This window comes from Podarcis tiliguerta, assembly GCF_965153285.1.
Source record: "Podarcis tiliguerta genome assembly, chromosome: 4".
NCBI lineage: Eukaryota > Metazoa > Chordata > Lepidosauria > Squamata > Lacertidae > Podarcis > Podarcis tiliguerta.
The window spans coordinates 54,253,924-54,271,054 of NC_139537.1; the positions used below are offsets into that span (position 1 = coordinate 54,253,924).

Sequence of the window (17,131 nt, forward strand, 5' to 3'; positions counted from 1 at the left end):
CGTCGAGTGCAAGTAGATAAATAGGTACTGCTCCGGTGGGAAGGTAAACAGCATTTCCGAGCACTGCTCTGGTTCACCAGAAGTGGCTTAGTCATGCTGGCCACATGACCCAGAAGCTGTCTGCGGACAAACACCGGCTCCCTCGGTCTATAGAGCGAGATGAGTGCGCAACCCCAGAGTCATCCGCAACTGGACCTAACGGTCAGGGTACCCTTACCTTTACCTTTTTACCTCTGGTTGTGGACGGGATCCATTCCAGAGGTCCAGTCGGATCCCGAGGTTTCCGCAACCTGAGGACCGCTTCTGCTCATGCGGCAAAACCCGGTAAAATGCTTCCAGGTTTGCTGCACACGCATCCTGAAGAGCCAGTGTGGTGTAGTGGTTAAGAGCGGTAGTCTCCTAATCTGGGGAACCGGGTTCGCGTCTCCGCTCCTCCACATGCAGCTGCTGGGTGACCTTGGGCCAGTCACACTCTTTGAAGTCTCTCAGCCCCACTCACCTCACAGTGTTTGTTGTGGGGGAGGAAGGGAAAGGAGAATGTTAGCCGCTTTGAGACTCCTTAAAGGGAGTGAAAGGCGGGATATCAAATCCAAACTCTTCTTCTTCTTCTTCTACGTAACCAGAGGGTTACATAAACGGAGGTACGGCAGTATGAATATACACAGGTGGACATAGGGAAAAAGAGAAATGGAAGTAGCAGCCATGGAATGCAAAAAAAGGACAGTCTGTGACAATCCTATGCAGTTTAAGCAAAGTGACCATAACTGACAATAACACAGCCATCCTACTACAATAATAAAATCTGGATAAATGGGTTATCAAACTACCGCTGTTGTGAAGGGTCACTCTGTGTGTCTTAAGCCTGACTTAGAATTTCCACAGCCTGTACTTTCCACAGTCGCTGTGTGTTTGTGTACGTGCCTCTCTCTCGCACACCCTGGCCAACTGTGGTTAGCACTTCATGGATTTGATAAAGTGGAGCTGAGTCCATGAAAGCTTATGCCACTATAAACCCGTGGGCCTATATGGTGCCATAAGCACCCTTTTGCTGCAACAGATTAACATGGCCATTCCTCTGGAAATCAAAATCTAATGCCTAGTTTAGTACAGCTGGAATTGTATCTTCAACGCGAACTAACACTGTTATATCTCCAGACCTAGAGTGAGTCAGTATGGACAATATGAGTTGTAATGTTACTGCATCTTGGAGACCTAGATTCAGACTTTGCCAAGTCATTGACTTTCTCTTTATTTTCACTTCCTCCATGCATAATCATCACAGCAAATATACAGGGGGGGGGGGAGAGAATTTAAGAAAAGAAGAAGAATAAGAGTTTGGATTTGATATCCCACTTTATCACTACCCGAAGGAGTCTCAAAGCAGCTAACATTCTCCTTTCCCTTCCTCCCCCACAACAAACACTCTGTGAGGTGAGTGAGGCTGAGAGACTTCAGAGAAGTGTGACTAGCCCAAGGTCACCCAGCAGCTGCATGTGGAAGAGCGGGGAATCAAACCTGGTTCACCAGATTACGAGTCCACTGCTCTTAACCACTACACCACACTGGCAAGAAATGTACCCTTAATTTCCCCCCACAATTTGTAAATGGATTATACCAGAACTAGTACTGAATAATGACTGCCCTATAAACTCCCTAGTTAAAGCTGAGTAATGCCAACAAGGCACTAGATGCCATTTTAATATTTATGACTGAGGTGGAGGTAGATGCAGGGAGAGGGGCAGATAACTTCAAACAGCAGCAATTATCCAAAGCAACATTACTTCTGGACATATTTATGAAGTTAGCTTGTGTAGGCTTAACTATCCATATTAGAAAAAATATTTTGACTTAAGGGTGGGTTTTTGGCCACAACGTATTTTACTAAGCCTTCATAGGCATGGTCACCTCACCAGGGCTTGTTAATAATGTCATCTTCTTCTTTCATGAAGCCTTTTTGAGTCATCCATTTGTCATTCAAAAACTTGGACCTGGAAGCAATCAAGAAACGAAACAAGTCACAAGTAGCAATTTAGGTTATACCTGCCTTAAAAGCAAATAAGCTGTAAAGGATGACACGGCATAACATTTCATAGCTTGCACGTAGAATAAACAGCTCTCTTTTAATACGCTTTGTTCTCAGTGAGACAGTTGTAAAAGTCTACATAAGGAGAATATAATCAGGCTGGCTCACCCACAGGTCAAACTGGGCCATGACACAGGCACCAGCCCTGCAAGGGAGAAGTCAACATGGCTGGGCTAGGGCATGAAAGTGGCAGTGGGAAGGATGGGTGGAAAAACTGGCAGAGTCCAGACCCAAGAAAGTCACTGAACAGTGGCAGTCTCTCAGAGTGATTGAGCTTGAGGTGGGAGGGCAACACAGGGGCAACGGCAGTGAGTGTGAGAGGGTGGGCCTCATCTGAGATGCCATAACTTCAAGTGCCCATCCTCTGTTATCTCCTGCTTGGACTACTGCAATGTGATCTACGTGGGGCTACCTTTGAAGGTGACCTGGAAACTACAATTAATCCAGGATGCAGCAGCTAGACTGGTGACTGGGAGTGGCCACTGAGATCATATAACACTGGTCCTGAAAGACCTACATTGGCTCCCAGTATGTTTCCGAGCACAATTCCAAGTGTTGGTGCTGACCTTTAAAGCCCTAAATGGCCTTGGCCCCGTATACCTAAAGGAGCGTCTTCACCCCCATCATTCTGCCCAGACACTGAGGTCCAGCACCGAGGGCCTTCTGGCAGTTCCCTCACTGCGAGAACTGAAGCTACAGGGAAACAGGCAGAGGGCCTTCTCGGTAGCGGTGCCTGCCCTGTGGAACACCCTCCCATCAGATGTCAAGGAAATAAACAACTTCCTGGCTTTTAGAAAACATCTGAAGGCAGCCCTGTTCAGGTAGTTTTTAATGTTCGATGTTTTTAACATTCTGTTGGGAGCCGCTCAGAGTGGCTGGGGAAACCCAACCACCAGATGGGCGGGGTATAAAATTATTATTATTAATTATTATTATTATGTTAGCTGCCTTTCATACACTACAGCAGCGGTGCTGGAGCCATTTAGCCATGCTGCTGCCACCATCACATTCAGAGGTGCAATGCCAAATGGGCAGTGCTAGTCATGCAGGCAGGGTCCCCTACCTCACGGTCAGCATCAGGAACAGAGAAATAAGACAGCTACTTACATGTAGTTCCTGACAGAATCTGGAAGGACGACGACACAGCGCTGTCCTTCTTTCAGCTCTTTGGCAGCCTTGACGGCAACAGACATAGCACTGCCTGAGCTGCCGCCTGACAGAAGACAGAGGACACCATTAAAACGGCATGGAAGCCATTTTGAAAATGCAATGTAAAAGGAGACAAAGAACAGTGGGAGAGCCTAATGATCAAGTAACGAAGTATCCATTATCACCATCTCATCAATTTTCACAAAAAAGTTGTCTCAAAGTGACTTACAAGTCATAAAATACATACAGCACTACAAGTATTCAAACAACAACAGAAGTGCCCCAAGGTGCTCATCCATCAATAACTGTAAAAAGGACATATTCCTACTCGCCCCAGGATAAGATGAGCATCATTAAATAGACCAGCCTGGTGCAAGCCACTATCTCTCAACTTGTTCCCAGAAATGGAACTGGAAATTCAATCTTGTTAAATGGTGTAATGGAGTTATGTAAAAATGTTGGCAAAAAAATCAGCACGTTGGAGCTTACTTTTCTAACTGAATATTTTGCCTTTCCTCTCAAGATTGCCTTTCTGCTACTGCCATATTACAACCAAGACTGGCATGTGTATCATACAGGCAACAGTGGTGTCGGAGGGAAGAAAACAACCCAAGCAATCATTTCCTCATTCTTTCTGTTCAGAAAAGCTTGGTGTTCTGCAAGAGCCAGCAAATAGCAGCAAAGACTCATCCTTTCATGGAAATGTTCAGTTGGAACCACCAAAGCGATGGAGGTTATAATGCATTATTTTGTGTTTAAGATTGTGATGATTTTAGCATAAATGCTTTGACAAAGCTCTGTGGAGTATTCAGAGATGATTCTCTGACTGTATGTAGTTGTTTTATCTTTGTTTTAAATAAAAAAATTAAAATAAGAAAGGGCTCCATAATTAGAGCTGCCTTTATTGTGTGCTGAAGCCGAGAAGCAATTACAGGTACAGTTGCAGGTGCTTAATTGGATATATATTCTAAAATAAGTGACATTATCTTCTAATGTCTGAACAACGGGTGCCTTCTGTGCCAACTTTTGAATGCCTGCGGAATACTTTTCTATTCTGCCAGGCCTATGCAGGCAATTAAGAATACGCCCCTCACAACAATCTACTGCTGTTTTTATTTATTTTTTCAAAAGCTACCAAACGTGATGCTTTACAGTACTCATATACCAGTGACCCACAAGTGTGACAAAAAGGAAAGTATGACTTGGTCTCGAGAGCAAAGAGGTTCCTTCTCAACTGTTACTGTCACCTTGAGTACTCAATTCTCAATGAATACAAATATAGCCCTCAGAAAGCACTTACCACACAGCAATCCTTCATCTCTGATTAACATGCGCGCACAGGCAAAAGATTCTTCATCATTACACTTGTACCATTTGTCCACCAACTGGAAGAAAGGGTGAGGAAACAAAAAACAACAACCATGAAGCCTTGAACTTCTCTCCGCACTTGGGCCCTTAAGTCAATACTAAGCAGGCCAAGAAATTCAGTGTGGGACAGAAGACATGGATTCTAGTGGTAGACTCTTGGGTCCACTGCCACAAATTTGGGAGAAGTCTGGAAACTGTCTTCCTGCTGCATCCCCTCGATCCCCTCAGTCTCCTGTTACAACTGCTGTGATGTATTAATGGGGTTGTTTTATTGTGCATTTCAATGGTGGATGTTTATATTTAATCCTTAGCATCTTCAGGTACAGCTGCTAAACACTCCTGCCCAAAAACCCTGGAGAGCAGCAATTGCCAGTGTAGACAATATTGAACTAGACCAACCAATGGCCTGAGTCAGCAGAAGGCAGCTGACTACATCCACAGATTTTCTACTGCTCAATGGGAAAATATTGGGCACATTTGCATATGCATTTCTGAGCTCCATTATTTGCTCTGCCTGCATTATTTTGGCAAGGAATCAGCCACATAGGGAAATAAAGACAAAGAGTGATGAGGATCTATGAAAAAGGACATAGGAAAACTTGGAAAGCAAAGCTAAACACTCAGTGTCTATGCATTTCTTGAGGAAGTGTGACTAAGTTCACAGCTGGAAATCAGATGCAAAAAAGGCCTTTCCAAAGACATAAGAATTATGGACACACCAGCAAGATGTGTTCAGCAGGCATGCACATGAGGGGAGTCTGACTTACTGATCTGTCCAGAACAGTAGGGATGAAGTCGTATCCAATCCCTTCCACTTCATAAGTTGTGCTGTCTGTATTATTTAGTCCTTCAGGCTCTGCAAGAATGGATCCTTCGGGATCAACACCTATAATCTGCAAGAGAGTTTTTAGCATTGAGTCAGTGTTTGGCTATCAAGAACAGAATTGTTAAATCAGTCATAGTAAGTCAAAATTGTTGTGGCATCGCAAAGATGTTCTCCCTGTCATTAAAACTTGGAAAACACCAAACCCGATGTCAATCATTGCTTTTAAAGCACATGAAAAAACTCACTTGCTCCTACACTGCTTTCGTTTGGCTTAGTGAAAGGGCGAATGTCAACAAGTGTGCTCTGGAGCCCATTCAGATGCTAGCTCTCATTACACATATATAACCCCAACAGGTGATACGGACGGAAACATGATATTATGTGCTCAGTGACATACATCTCTATATCACTCAAATAATTTTGTAAGGAATCACAGTACAGGATACAAGATGTCCAGCGTGTTTTATTACTCTTAGGATTCTACTAAGTATTCTGTTTCCTGTGAGGATGAAATGCCTATGTTGGACACAATAAAACCATTAGATTCTTTGAAATATCTTTATGAAAATTGGTAGTATTCACATTCTCCAAAGGGGTGACGTTGCTGGCAAATTTCACACAATTCTGCCCAAATTTTTAAAAGTATAGGAATTTCTGTCTAGTTTGGGGGGTTGATCTAGAGTTTGTGTTCCTGGCATTGGGCAATCAGAATTGACTAGGGATTCTGTTGGTTTACTGCCCACCTTGCTAGAGTCTCCCTGCCTGAACTGACAGAGCTGGTCTAAGAGCTGGTGTTGAGGAACCCCTGGACTGCTGGTTTTGGATGATTTCAACATCCATGCCAAGGCGACTGGCTCTGGGGTGTACTTGACCCTATCCTTGACAGCTGGTTTTCTACTCAGAATCGTTCCCCAATTGCTTTTCCCTTGTGGGCTTCCAGGTGCATAGTTAAGGATAAGGAATAAGTGATGACCAGACTGCTGTACGCAAGGTGTGCAACAGTATAAAGGACATGCTTGCATCAATAATGCTTAACATTAACATAATGAGCTGGTTTAGGAGTTTGGATTTGATATCCCACTTTATCATTACCCGAAGGAGTCTCAAAGCGGCTAACAATCTCCTTTCCCTTCCTCTCCCACATCAAACACTCTGTGAGGTGAGTGGGGCTGAGAGACTTCAGAGAAGTGTGACTAGCCCAAGGTCACCCAGCAGCTGCATGTGGAGGAGCGGAGATGCGAACCCAGTTCCCCAGATTACCAGTCTATCGCTCTTAACCTCTACACCACACTGGCTCCTCATAAGAGTTTACATAAGAATGTTCTGCCTGTGCAAGTAGTCCCAACTTTCCTTAGACATACAGACATGAGGATAAAAATGCAAATAGCAAGTGAACAGGAAGCAATCCATGATATAGCTGGTGGCAATCCATGTCATCATGGCAACAACAGTGCTTTTCCCAGGCACCATGTTAATGAGCTCCATTTTGGGGGCAGATCTGTGTGCATGGTGAAGGCTGTCACCCCAGAAGCCATGGAACAGAATGGAAGCGAACTCTGGTTGAGAGAAGCCTGTCTCACAAGTCCCAGTGCCTGCTTTAAGGGCAGAAATGCTTGTCTGCCTGGGCCCATCCTGGAACACGAGAACAGAAGGCTTGACAAACAGAGATAACGCAACAGGGTGAAGAAAACACAAGGCTCATGAGACTCCCTATACCCCAATAAGGCACGGGATCACATAAATCCATGAACAATGGAAAACGATGAAGCAGTGATTGAGATGCCTGCCCTAGCCTGGGACTTACTTTGCATTCAGGGCATTTCTCCTTTAGTTTTCGGGCAATGCCAGTGATGGTGCCTCCTGTACCCGCTCCAGCTACAACCATGTCTACATGACCTATCAGAGAGGCAGAAACATGTGTACAGTTGAAGTGGCCAAAAAGAATTAAAGACACAAATCTGAATGAATACAGTCTTTTAGCCAATTCTAGTATAAGGGTTTTTGCCTCAGTATGGCACAGGCAGAAGAAACACATTTCATCAGACAAAAATGCTATGTGGGAGCTCCCTCTACTGGCCTTAAGCTAGCAAATGCAAAAAATGCAATAGGTTAGACAGTGGACCCTCCGGATACGAACTTAATTCGTTCCGGGGGTCCATTCGCACCCTGAAAATTATGTAAATAGAGGTGTATACTTCCAGGTTTGCCATGGCCATAACCTGAAGATTCCGTATCCAGAGGGATACGTAAGTAGAGGTACGACTGTACTGTGAACATGACCTAGTCCAACCCCCTACAATGCCCCAAAACATCAAATGGAGCCCAGATTAATTGCATAAACATAAGAGAGAATCCATAGATTCACATTTCCACTCTATAGCAAATGCCAGCAAATGTATTTATTTACCAATCTGACTGGCCTGCCAGGTCCTGAAAGCCTAGGGCATGTAATAATACATAAGCAAATGAAACAATAATCCTGTATCTATGGATCTATGAGATATTCATTTAGAGCTATAGATATGGGCTTTCAAGATGGGAAACCAATATCTAAATCTTTGCTCTGGCACAAAGCTCCACCGATGGTTTTAGGTAAAGCACTGTCTCCAACTACTGGTTCACTTGTTGTGGATGTCGCAGGTCCTCCCGACACTCATGCAATGCTCCATTTAGGGCATACTTGATAATGTGTGAAGCGGACATGCACCTCATTTACCCAGTGACACAAATACATGGCAGTACATTCGCTTTGTTGCAACGTGTTAATTGGCACCGAGCCTAACCAGCCACAGAGAGCTATTTTGAGAATAATTTGAGATAAGAATTGTAAAATACGTTACGCACTGGGATGTGCTGTGGAATTGCTAAGTTATAGCAATGTTGAAGCCTCATCTTGGTTCCAGCCATTAGAGCACCATGCAAATTAAAAGATGTCAAAGCACTTCTCGGGAGGTTGTGGACTCTCCGTCCTTTGAGGTTTTTAAGCAAAGGTTGGATGGCCATCTGTCACAGATCTTTAGTTGAGATTTATGCATTGAAGGGGGTTGGACTAGATGACCCATGGGGTCCCTTCCAACTCTATAATTCTCGGGCATGGCAAACTTGCAGGAGAAAAGTTGCTTGGGGGCTGTTGGACACCCACTGACACCATGTCTATGCATCCTGGCCCTATAGTAGCCTTGCAATTTCCCAGAACCCCCCTTTTCTCAAAGCATCTAGGATGAGGGGCCCAAGAGTTACCCGCCGGCTGAACATACCATCACACTGCTGCAGGATCTCCTCAGCCGTGGAATCGTAATGGGCCAGGGGGTTGCTAGCGTTGCGGTACTATGTTGAAAAATGAAAGGAAAATGTAGAAAAACAACAGTCTGGCAAGTTTACAAAGAACACACGTGGACTTAAATGTTTAATAAATCTATAAGCTGCTTTTTAAAGGAAGAATCCTCCACAAAGCAGTATACAATAGCAAAAAGCAGCTATTACAAGTACCATTAAAAGCAAGCCCATTTAATAATAATCTAAAAAGTAACAACCCACCACTCCAAATCCTCATGCCATAGCTCAATGACAGAGCACATGCAAAAGGAGCCAGGTTCAATTCCTGGTGTTTTGAGACAGGGCTGGGAAAAACTGCCTGAAACCCTGGAGAGCAACTGCCAGTAGACAAAACTGGGCTAGGTGACCAGTGGCCTGACTCAGTAGAAGAGTTTCCCATGTTTCAATTTAGGACATTATCTTGACAGTCTAATTTACCTCATTCACAGAAAGTTACAGAGAGGGAGCGAAAGTCTTCAAAGCCCACTTGAAAGTCTCTACAAATAGCACCTGCCTGATCTTCCACGGATCTGGTTTCTGGAATTTTGGGCCACTGCTGAGAAGGCCCTGTTCCCTGATATACCCCCAGAGTAGAACATGGAGTATTTCTTTGCCAAAGTACTATTATTTTATTTCATAAAATTTACATACCGCTTGATTTTGTAAAGTGGTTTACAAAAAAGAAAAAACAATAAAATGCTCACTAAAATGCTCACAACCATAATTTAAAACATACCAAAAGTTTAACCCACAACAGAATAGGCTAAAACAAAGTAGAACTCATACACTCTAAACATCTGGGAAGACTTGTCTAAATAAATATATGTCTTCAGCAGGCACCAAAAAGAATACAGTGAAGGCACCTATCAGATAGCAATAGGAAGGGAGTTCCAATTATGGTCTCAGCACCACTTAACTTAATTTTATTTTTTTTTAGAGGTGTTCAAGCTCCTTACGTACCACCAATGCTTGCTCCTCTTCAGTGGCTAACTAGCCCACAACAGAGCCCCACCCACAGGATGACAATTGTGTATGAGTTGGAGGACAAGATAAGTACAATTAACTTTAGTCCACTTGACTTAAGATTATATAGGAAGCTGACATATAATGAAACAAGCCATTGGTTCTATTAACTCAGTATTGTCTACATCAGCCTTTCCAAACCTGTGCCACTCCTAATGTCTTAGACTACAGCTCCAGTCATAACTGACCATTAGTCACGCCAACTGATGTTGATGGGATGAGTAGTCCAAAATACTTGGAAGGCACCAAGTCAGGGAAGACTGGTCTATATTGACCTGTGAAGGCTGTCTCGGGTTTCAGGCAGAGACTTTTCCATCCCTTTGCCTGAGAGTTGGGAATTATAACATCACCTTCACTGAGATTTTAGAATGATGAATGAAAAGGACTGTATTCCACTTAGGACCTAGCTATCTGAAATACTTCTCTCCTTCTGCCTCTTTACCTGATCCAATATGTGGGAATTAGGGATTTCATTTTTCAGTCTCCACGCCACGCCGACATGAGATTCTGGAGAGTCAAATCTAGCAGTAGTTGGAGTCCTCACAATTTCTGCCCCAAGAGCTCGCAGAACATCCACCTGATTTCAAAAAAGAGGGAGCAAATTTGTGAAATGCGCCACACAACACCTGAGCAACGGGGAAATTAAACTTTAAGCTATAAGACTTTGAGTGATTTTCACTATGTATTAATTCAGATGTTAGCTATTTTACTCCCAGCGTACTGCCAGACTAAACTTTAAATACTGAATGTCAGTCGAAATCCTGAACCTCATTAAACATTTTGCTAGCTCACTGAAACAGCAAGTTTCAGAACAGCATTAAACATTAAACAGCATCTACCCCATATGCAGCTATCTGCGTTGCTGGCTAATGATGTCCCAGTTAACCAATTACACAACAAGTGACGATTTGTAAGCATCTGAAATGACAAGCAGCTCTGACCTTCTCCATGCTCATTTTCTCTGGCATGACGATGATACAGCGGTAGCCTTTCACTGCAGCTGCCAAAGCCAGTCCGATCCCTGGAACCAAGGAAATGCATCACTGAAGGAAGCCACACATTTATATTTTAAAACTCTTTACTTGCAGGAGCAAAGGAACCAGCCTTACACAGAGTCCAACTAGTTGCCCATCTCGTATAGTACTGTCTATATCAGTCTTCCTCAAGATAGTGCTCTGCAAATGTTTTTGACTAGAGTTACTAACAGTCCCAGCCACCATGGTCAATGGTCAAAGATAATGGGAGATGTGGTTCAAAACATCTGAGAGGGTACCAGTTTGGGGAAGGCAGGTCTACACCAACTGACCTGTCTCTCCAGGTATTCAGAAATGAACCTTTTCCAGTCTTTTCTAGAGATGCCAGGGATTTGAACCTGAGACCTTCTGTAGACAGAGCATATGTTCTACCACTGAGTTATGACATACCTGAAATGTATGTCCTGCCATTCTGGACCAACTGGGTACTCATACTGATAGAACAAGCCATTTTTATATTAACAAGACGACTGCCTGTTTAGCCAAGTTTCTGGCTGTAGTTAAAAAAGCTTTCAAGACACTTCTAGTTGTGTGTATGCTTCTCTCCCAACACACATGGCGGTTTCGGATTACATTCTGCTCCATCTTTTCCCCAGACATCAGGGGGCAATATTGCTAACCACAGAAAGGTACCATTTCAGAGATTGGCGAGAAAGCATTCAATACATTCACTGTAAAAACTAAGGTTGTTTCAACTACAAGGACAACTGCCTGCTGTGAAGTTTTGTGTCCACTTGTACGTAACAACAATCATAACACACTAAACTCGGCATGTGCAGAACAGAACCACAACAGAGCAGTCTGTGTTTTCTGAGAGTGTAGGAGAGCAAGAGGTACAGCTTAGATCTTAAGAGATGCCAAAGATCACACTGTTCTTTTTAACAAAAGCAGTATTGATGTTCTAATATGTTTGCGAAATTATGCATCACTGGAAGATTCCCAAGAGAAGAGTGAAAAGCTAATCCAATAAGACTGCTTACCATTTAGGTAGGAAAAGCTATCTGTTCATATACATTGCTCAGTAATCCTTACAACACCCCCGTGTTACAGATTAGCTTAGGCCCTGTCATTACAACAAATCACGGCTCTGTTCCTCTTTAAAAGCTCCTCTGTGTTCACTGATTTCTTCAGTCTTCCAACCGCCCCCTCCATTTCTTCCTCTCTGCATGACCCTCATTTCTTGATGCCAATCAGCTCTGATTTCACAGTCTCTCTCTGCAGCCAGAGGTGTCATGGCAGCTCTGGCTACCATTGGTTTACCTTCTCTGACATCACAATGGGACTTGACTGCTGAGTGTTAAGTGGAGCATCAAGGAACTTAAGAATTCAAAAGCCCTTGAACAACTTCTGATCAATTAAACCACATCATCAGTCCTTGGACACCTTGGGCTTTCAAACAACACTTTGATGTAACAGTTTCCAAAGCTTTCAGTGAAAAGGAACAGGCAACATTTGCTGTTTATATAACATGATGATGATTGGGGGGGGCGGGTGTCTGACAGAGACGCAGTAAAAGCTATCAAGTGAATTCAAGGCTGAATTAATGTGATTCACACAAGGGACCTTCCAGCTCATAGTTCATGTCCTTAACCATTACACTGTACCAGCATATAAGGACAACTAAAGCCTTCTCCATACTTGTTTTCTCCTCTGGATGTGATATCACATTGTGTCTATACGAATGAGTAACGTTCCACAGCTCTGTTGAAAGCAGAATCTAATAGGGGACTGGAAATTGTTAAAAGAAGGATGAGTTTCCTTTAAAAAAAAATTGCAAGTGAACATAGATTCTAAAGGGTAAACTGTTGGGAAAACTAGCTCTGACAGAGTTTCTCATTCAGTTTGGTAAACACAAAGAGCTCCATGACTTTACACCAGAGATATTGCTTGATTATCTCACTGACTTCCATGGGAGAGCATTAAGTACATGCTTAATGTTCTCATATCCATCATGATGCTTCCATTTTGGGGAGAAATAAAGCTCCCCAGATACCTGTTCAGCAATCCCTGTCCTATTATCCTCCTGTCTGCATTACTGCTATGCCCAACAACACAGCCCAGGGTCACACTACAATTGCTCTCACTCCCAAGCAACCGTACCTGTGTTTCCTGACGTTGGTTCGATAATGGTATCTCCAGGTTTCAGAATCCCATCCCTTTCAGCATCTTCTACCATCCTTAGGCTGATCCGGTCTTTCACACTCCCTCCAGCATTGAAAAACTCACATTTGGCCACTGGAAAGCACAAAGACTATGTTTCAACTAGGTTTCATTTCCCCCCGTTTATCAAAAAGAGGGGACACGTCAGCTTTTAATGTCTAGCCCTCTTTCAGGGGAAAAATGCACCTGGCCTCGCTGGGTGCACAAACACACACAGTGCAGCAATAGCTCCCCACTTCCTTTGCACCCCGTTGCAGACAACACCCACTAACTATTCATTCGGTATCATTTTGGCACTACTAGTTTATTTATTTAGTTAGTTCTGTACTGTGATTAGTTATATTTTATTTTTCTGGGCTTCTTTTTATTGTTTCTGGTTTATGTCAATCCAGAGAACATTGTCAATTGGGCAGTCTACAAATGACAGAAGTAAAATTAAAGAAATATAATTTAACACAGAAGGTAACAAAACAAAAGGCTTTTGAGATATCAGCTCTGAATCAGCCCAATGCTGTATTTCTCTTTTGAACTGGCCAGTGGGCTTTACAGTCAAGCCGAGTTTACAGCAAACACTACCAAAATCCTGGCTGAACTGGTCCTTCTTGATCATTGCGACAGCACAAATGTTTTCATTTACAACTCCAGCTAACCAGAAGATACTTACAAAGTTCACATTTAAGTCCAAAGAGCTTCCCAATTTTGTTGATTCGCACCAAGGGAGTATCGCCGATCTTCTTGAGGATATCTGGCATAATTTTTGGAGTCTCAGATCTAAACCAGAAAGACACAGGAACATAGAGCAGGGATGGGAAACAACTGTAAACCCCACAGCAATATTCACCAGCACCTGAACATGGCTTGCAAAGTATCAAACCAAACAAGCGCACTGGATTCAAACTACCAAAGCTAATCAGACTTCAGTTTGCGGTTCTATTGAATGGCAGCTTACCTTGCAACATGGCGATGGGGCGACTCAGAAGGAGATTTCCCAAGCTCCCAGGTACACTTGCTTGGAATGTCAGGCCTGATCCACTTCCTCTCCTTCTCTGGGGAGGTGCAAGGCTCCTTCTCCGGAATTCCATTGGGTGTGCAGCTGGCTGAGAAGTGAGAGCAAGCCAAGGTGTCCATCCCGGCTTCTGTGGGAAACGATGGCATTGTGACCTCAAGGGAAGAAAGGGACTAATGAAATTTTCACTCGCCATTAGGCAAAACACAGTAATTGTCAATAAATGCAAAAAATTAAGTTTTACCACCTAAAATGACATGCCCTTACTGTACGTGAGACAACTGATCCATTTAGCCCAGTACTAGTTACAGTTGTTTTGGAAGTCGAACGGAATCCATTCTGGAAGTCCGTTCGACTTCCAAAACGTTTGGAAACCAAAGCACAGCTTCTGATTGGCTGCAGGAAGCTCCTGCAGCCAATCGGAAGCTGCACCGGACGTTCAGGTTCAAAGAACATTTGCAAACTGGAACACTCACTTCTGGGTTTGCGGCATTTGGGAGCCAAAACGTCCAAGTACCAAGGCATTCGGGATCCAAGGTACGACTGAACTCTCATAGGCAGTGGCTCTCAGGCAAATGCCTTTCCCATCAACATCAAGCTGGTACCCAGCCCTTTTTTCAACTGGGGAATCCAAGGTTAAACTCTGGGACCTTCTGCATGAAAAGCATATGCTCTAACACAGAGCTGTACCCTCTCCAATCCTGATAACGATTCTCTCTCACACACCAGGAACATCTCAGTAAATTAGGGGGCGGGGTACACCTTCCACGGTTTTTACAAATTCTAGACTAGTTCATCTGGAATTCATTTCCCTACCTTGGTTCTGATCATACAGTTCCCAATATTGAACAGAACAAAAGAACACCACTGCTGGGTCAGGCCAATGGCCCATGTAGTCCAGCATCTTGTTCTCACAGAGGTTAACTAGATGCCAAAACTAGAAGCTCCAAAGCAGAACCTGGGCACAAACAGAACTCTCCCCGGAGCCTCAGCAGTGGAGGTAGTGCACAGCCATCAGGACAAGGATCCATTGATCACCTGAGGCCCCATGAATTGGTCTAAACCCCTTACTACATCTTGCGACAGTGAGTTACATAGATAACTATGGACTGCGTGAAAAAGTATTTCTTTTTGTCTGTCCCCAAACCTCTGACCTTTGGCTTCACTGGATGATCCCAGGTCTAACAGTACGAGGGAGGAAAATGTCTCTCTGTTCACTTTCTTCACACCAGGTAGAGTTTTATGTATCTCTACCATGTCCCCCAGCCTCCTTTACTTGCCCTAAAAACGGCCAAATGTTGTAACCTTTCCTTTCAGCTCCCATGATCATCTTGCAAATTGTCCTATAATATGACTTATGTGACCTGAAAGAAAATGTTATTTCCCTTATTATACTACACGCAGCAGGCAATGTTTTCCTCCAAGATATGAGGAAACAAAAAGTTAAAAGGCACGGTTATATCAATAAACAATCAACAGCAACATTAAAGCCTGAAAGACCGGAAAATCTAGAACTAGAAACTTCAAGTGTACCAGGAAATGCTGCCCCTGGACAAATAATAAAGTGCACAAAAGACTCCCAATCAAGACACTACTTGGAATCTTCTAGAATTGGTGTATTTCTAGAGATTGACTCCATAACTGTCAGCAGACATTGATAATTTGGCAGCATCCTCTTCTCACTACCTCTCAACACCCATTTGCGCTGATTCAGAAACAAGATCACAGAAGGCTATATCCTTCTGTCATAAAAGGGCCCCCTTAGAGTGACAAGGAACAGGATAGGTGAGCCTACAAATTCCTAAATTCCAGATCCACAAACAGTTTGCCAGACTAAACTGTGGGGTTTGTGAAGTGAAATGCTTTTACAAAGCGGCATTTCACTTTAAGTTTGAGACTTCTCTACTGCATTCTGCAGAACCTTCATATTCTCCCTAGTAGGTGACCAATCATGTAGCAAGTAGAGCATTAGCCCGCTGGGAGCCATCTTGAATCCACTTCCCGCACTTGTCAGTCATTAATTATAACATTTATGCAAATGTAACCAGAAAAAAGGCTTTGCAAAGGAAGCAGGGGAAAGTTTATTTCTTATTTCCTTCTCATATAAAGCCACTAGCTTATCTCATAAGTGGCCTTCATGCTTTGCCCTATTTCACAGGCCAAGTCTAAGAAGTGAGGGAGTAACTGGCCAATTTGAAGAAGCCTTACGTCAGGCATTTCCCCATGGCAACTCCCCCTCTTACCTTAAAATCCCCAGATGAACCTCAACATGAAACAACTTTTGGACAATAGATGTCCAAAATTCTATCGTACTTAGAATTAAGACAGCCTTTGATCATACACAGCACTGAGATCCTTGTGGATTTATCACTGGGGTGTTCTAGATAAGGGAGTTGCCAATTCCAAAACCAGAGCTCTAGATTAAAGCTGTTGTGAAAGACCTTGATCTTGCTTTGTAGAAGGGTGATTACTGAAAAAACAAACTTTCATTTGCTTTGCCTGGCATACCAGCTTGCTCTTTTGGATAAGAATAAAAAAGTCCACAACTCTTATAGAGTAAGGAGGGGAGGGAAGAGACCTTTTCTAACATGATGGTCACATTTCCTTCTGGGCAATATCTGCGGGCCAGATTCTAGTGGCAGGGCAGGGTCAGAGGAAACCGTAGGTGGAACTGATGTAAATTTTCCCTCTGAACAACAGGCTAGTTTACACACACCTCTGTATCTACCATCCAGAGAACCACGAGACATCACCCAAGTTCAAGGCTACACTCTAGCCAAGCAAAAACACCAGGGTGCGAAAAGCATCCAGGGGTGTGTGGTCTGAGGAGTCTTCAGAGTGCCAGAGAGAAAGAGAGGCACATTCAGGGCCCACACCTGATGCTCCACACCTTGGGTAAAATTAACTTGCCAGTTGCCAAAAGAATACTGAGACAGTTTAAACTGGCACAAGACATTCTGTTGCCTGTGGCGAGAGACACCTCACCCCATCATATTCTCTCTATGCAGAAGCCCACTGGGTTGGCAGTTGAATGGTACTTCAGCATTTGTGAAAAGTCTTATTTTGCAATCACTGGCTGTGATTATCAGTTAAACATCTGGCTAGAATCAGATGGCAACCTTAAAGAAGTTAAGTCCCTTGACCCAGGGACCGTCCACATATATACT

The 17,131-nt window shown here is 43.5% G+C and overlaps 1 protein-coding gene across 24 annotated transcripts in view; it reads right to left on the reverse strand.

Moving 5' to 3' along the window:
• LOC310676046 (cystathionine beta-synthase-like) overlaps positions 1 to 17,131 on the reverse strand; it is a 42,465-nt gene that overhangs the window by 14,765 nt on the left and 10,569 nt on the right. For 13 of the 24 annotated variants that reach the window (XM_083437331.1, XM_083437340.1, XM_083437347.1 and 10 more), the window contains 11 exons: positions 13,908 to 14,119; positions 13,623 to 13,729; positions 12,899 to 13,033; positions 10,706 to 10,785; positions 10,207 to 10,341; positions 8,684 to 8,753; positions 7,231 to 7,322; positions 5,368 to 5,493; positions 4,533 to 4,617; positions 3,191 to 3,296; positions 1,911 to 1,988 (listed from right to left, as the gene is read on the reverse strand). In XM_083437331.1, the coding sequence (XP_083293457.1) occupies positions 1,911 to 1,988; positions 3,191 to 3,296; positions 4,533 to 4,617; positions 5,368 to 5,493; positions 7,231 to 7,322; positions 8,684 to 8,753; positions 10,207 to 10,341; positions 10,706 to 10,785; positions 12,899 to 13,033; positions 13,623 to 13,729; positions 13,908 to 14,113 (1,220 nt within the window). In that variant the 5' untranslated portion in view covers positions 14,114 to 14,119. Of the gene's footprint in view, positions 1 to 1,910; positions 1,989 to 3,190; positions 3,297 to 4,532; positions 4,618 to 5,367; positions 5,494 to 7,230; positions 7,323 to 8,683; positions 8,754 to 10,206; positions 10,342 to 10,705; positions 10,786 to 12,898; positions 13,034 to 13,622; positions 13,730 to 13,907; positions 14,120 to 16,680; positions 16,858 to 17,131 lie in introns of those variants that run through there. The other 11 variants (XM_083437332.1, XM_083437329.1, XM_083437346.1 and 8 more) reach the window with 3 other exon arrangements.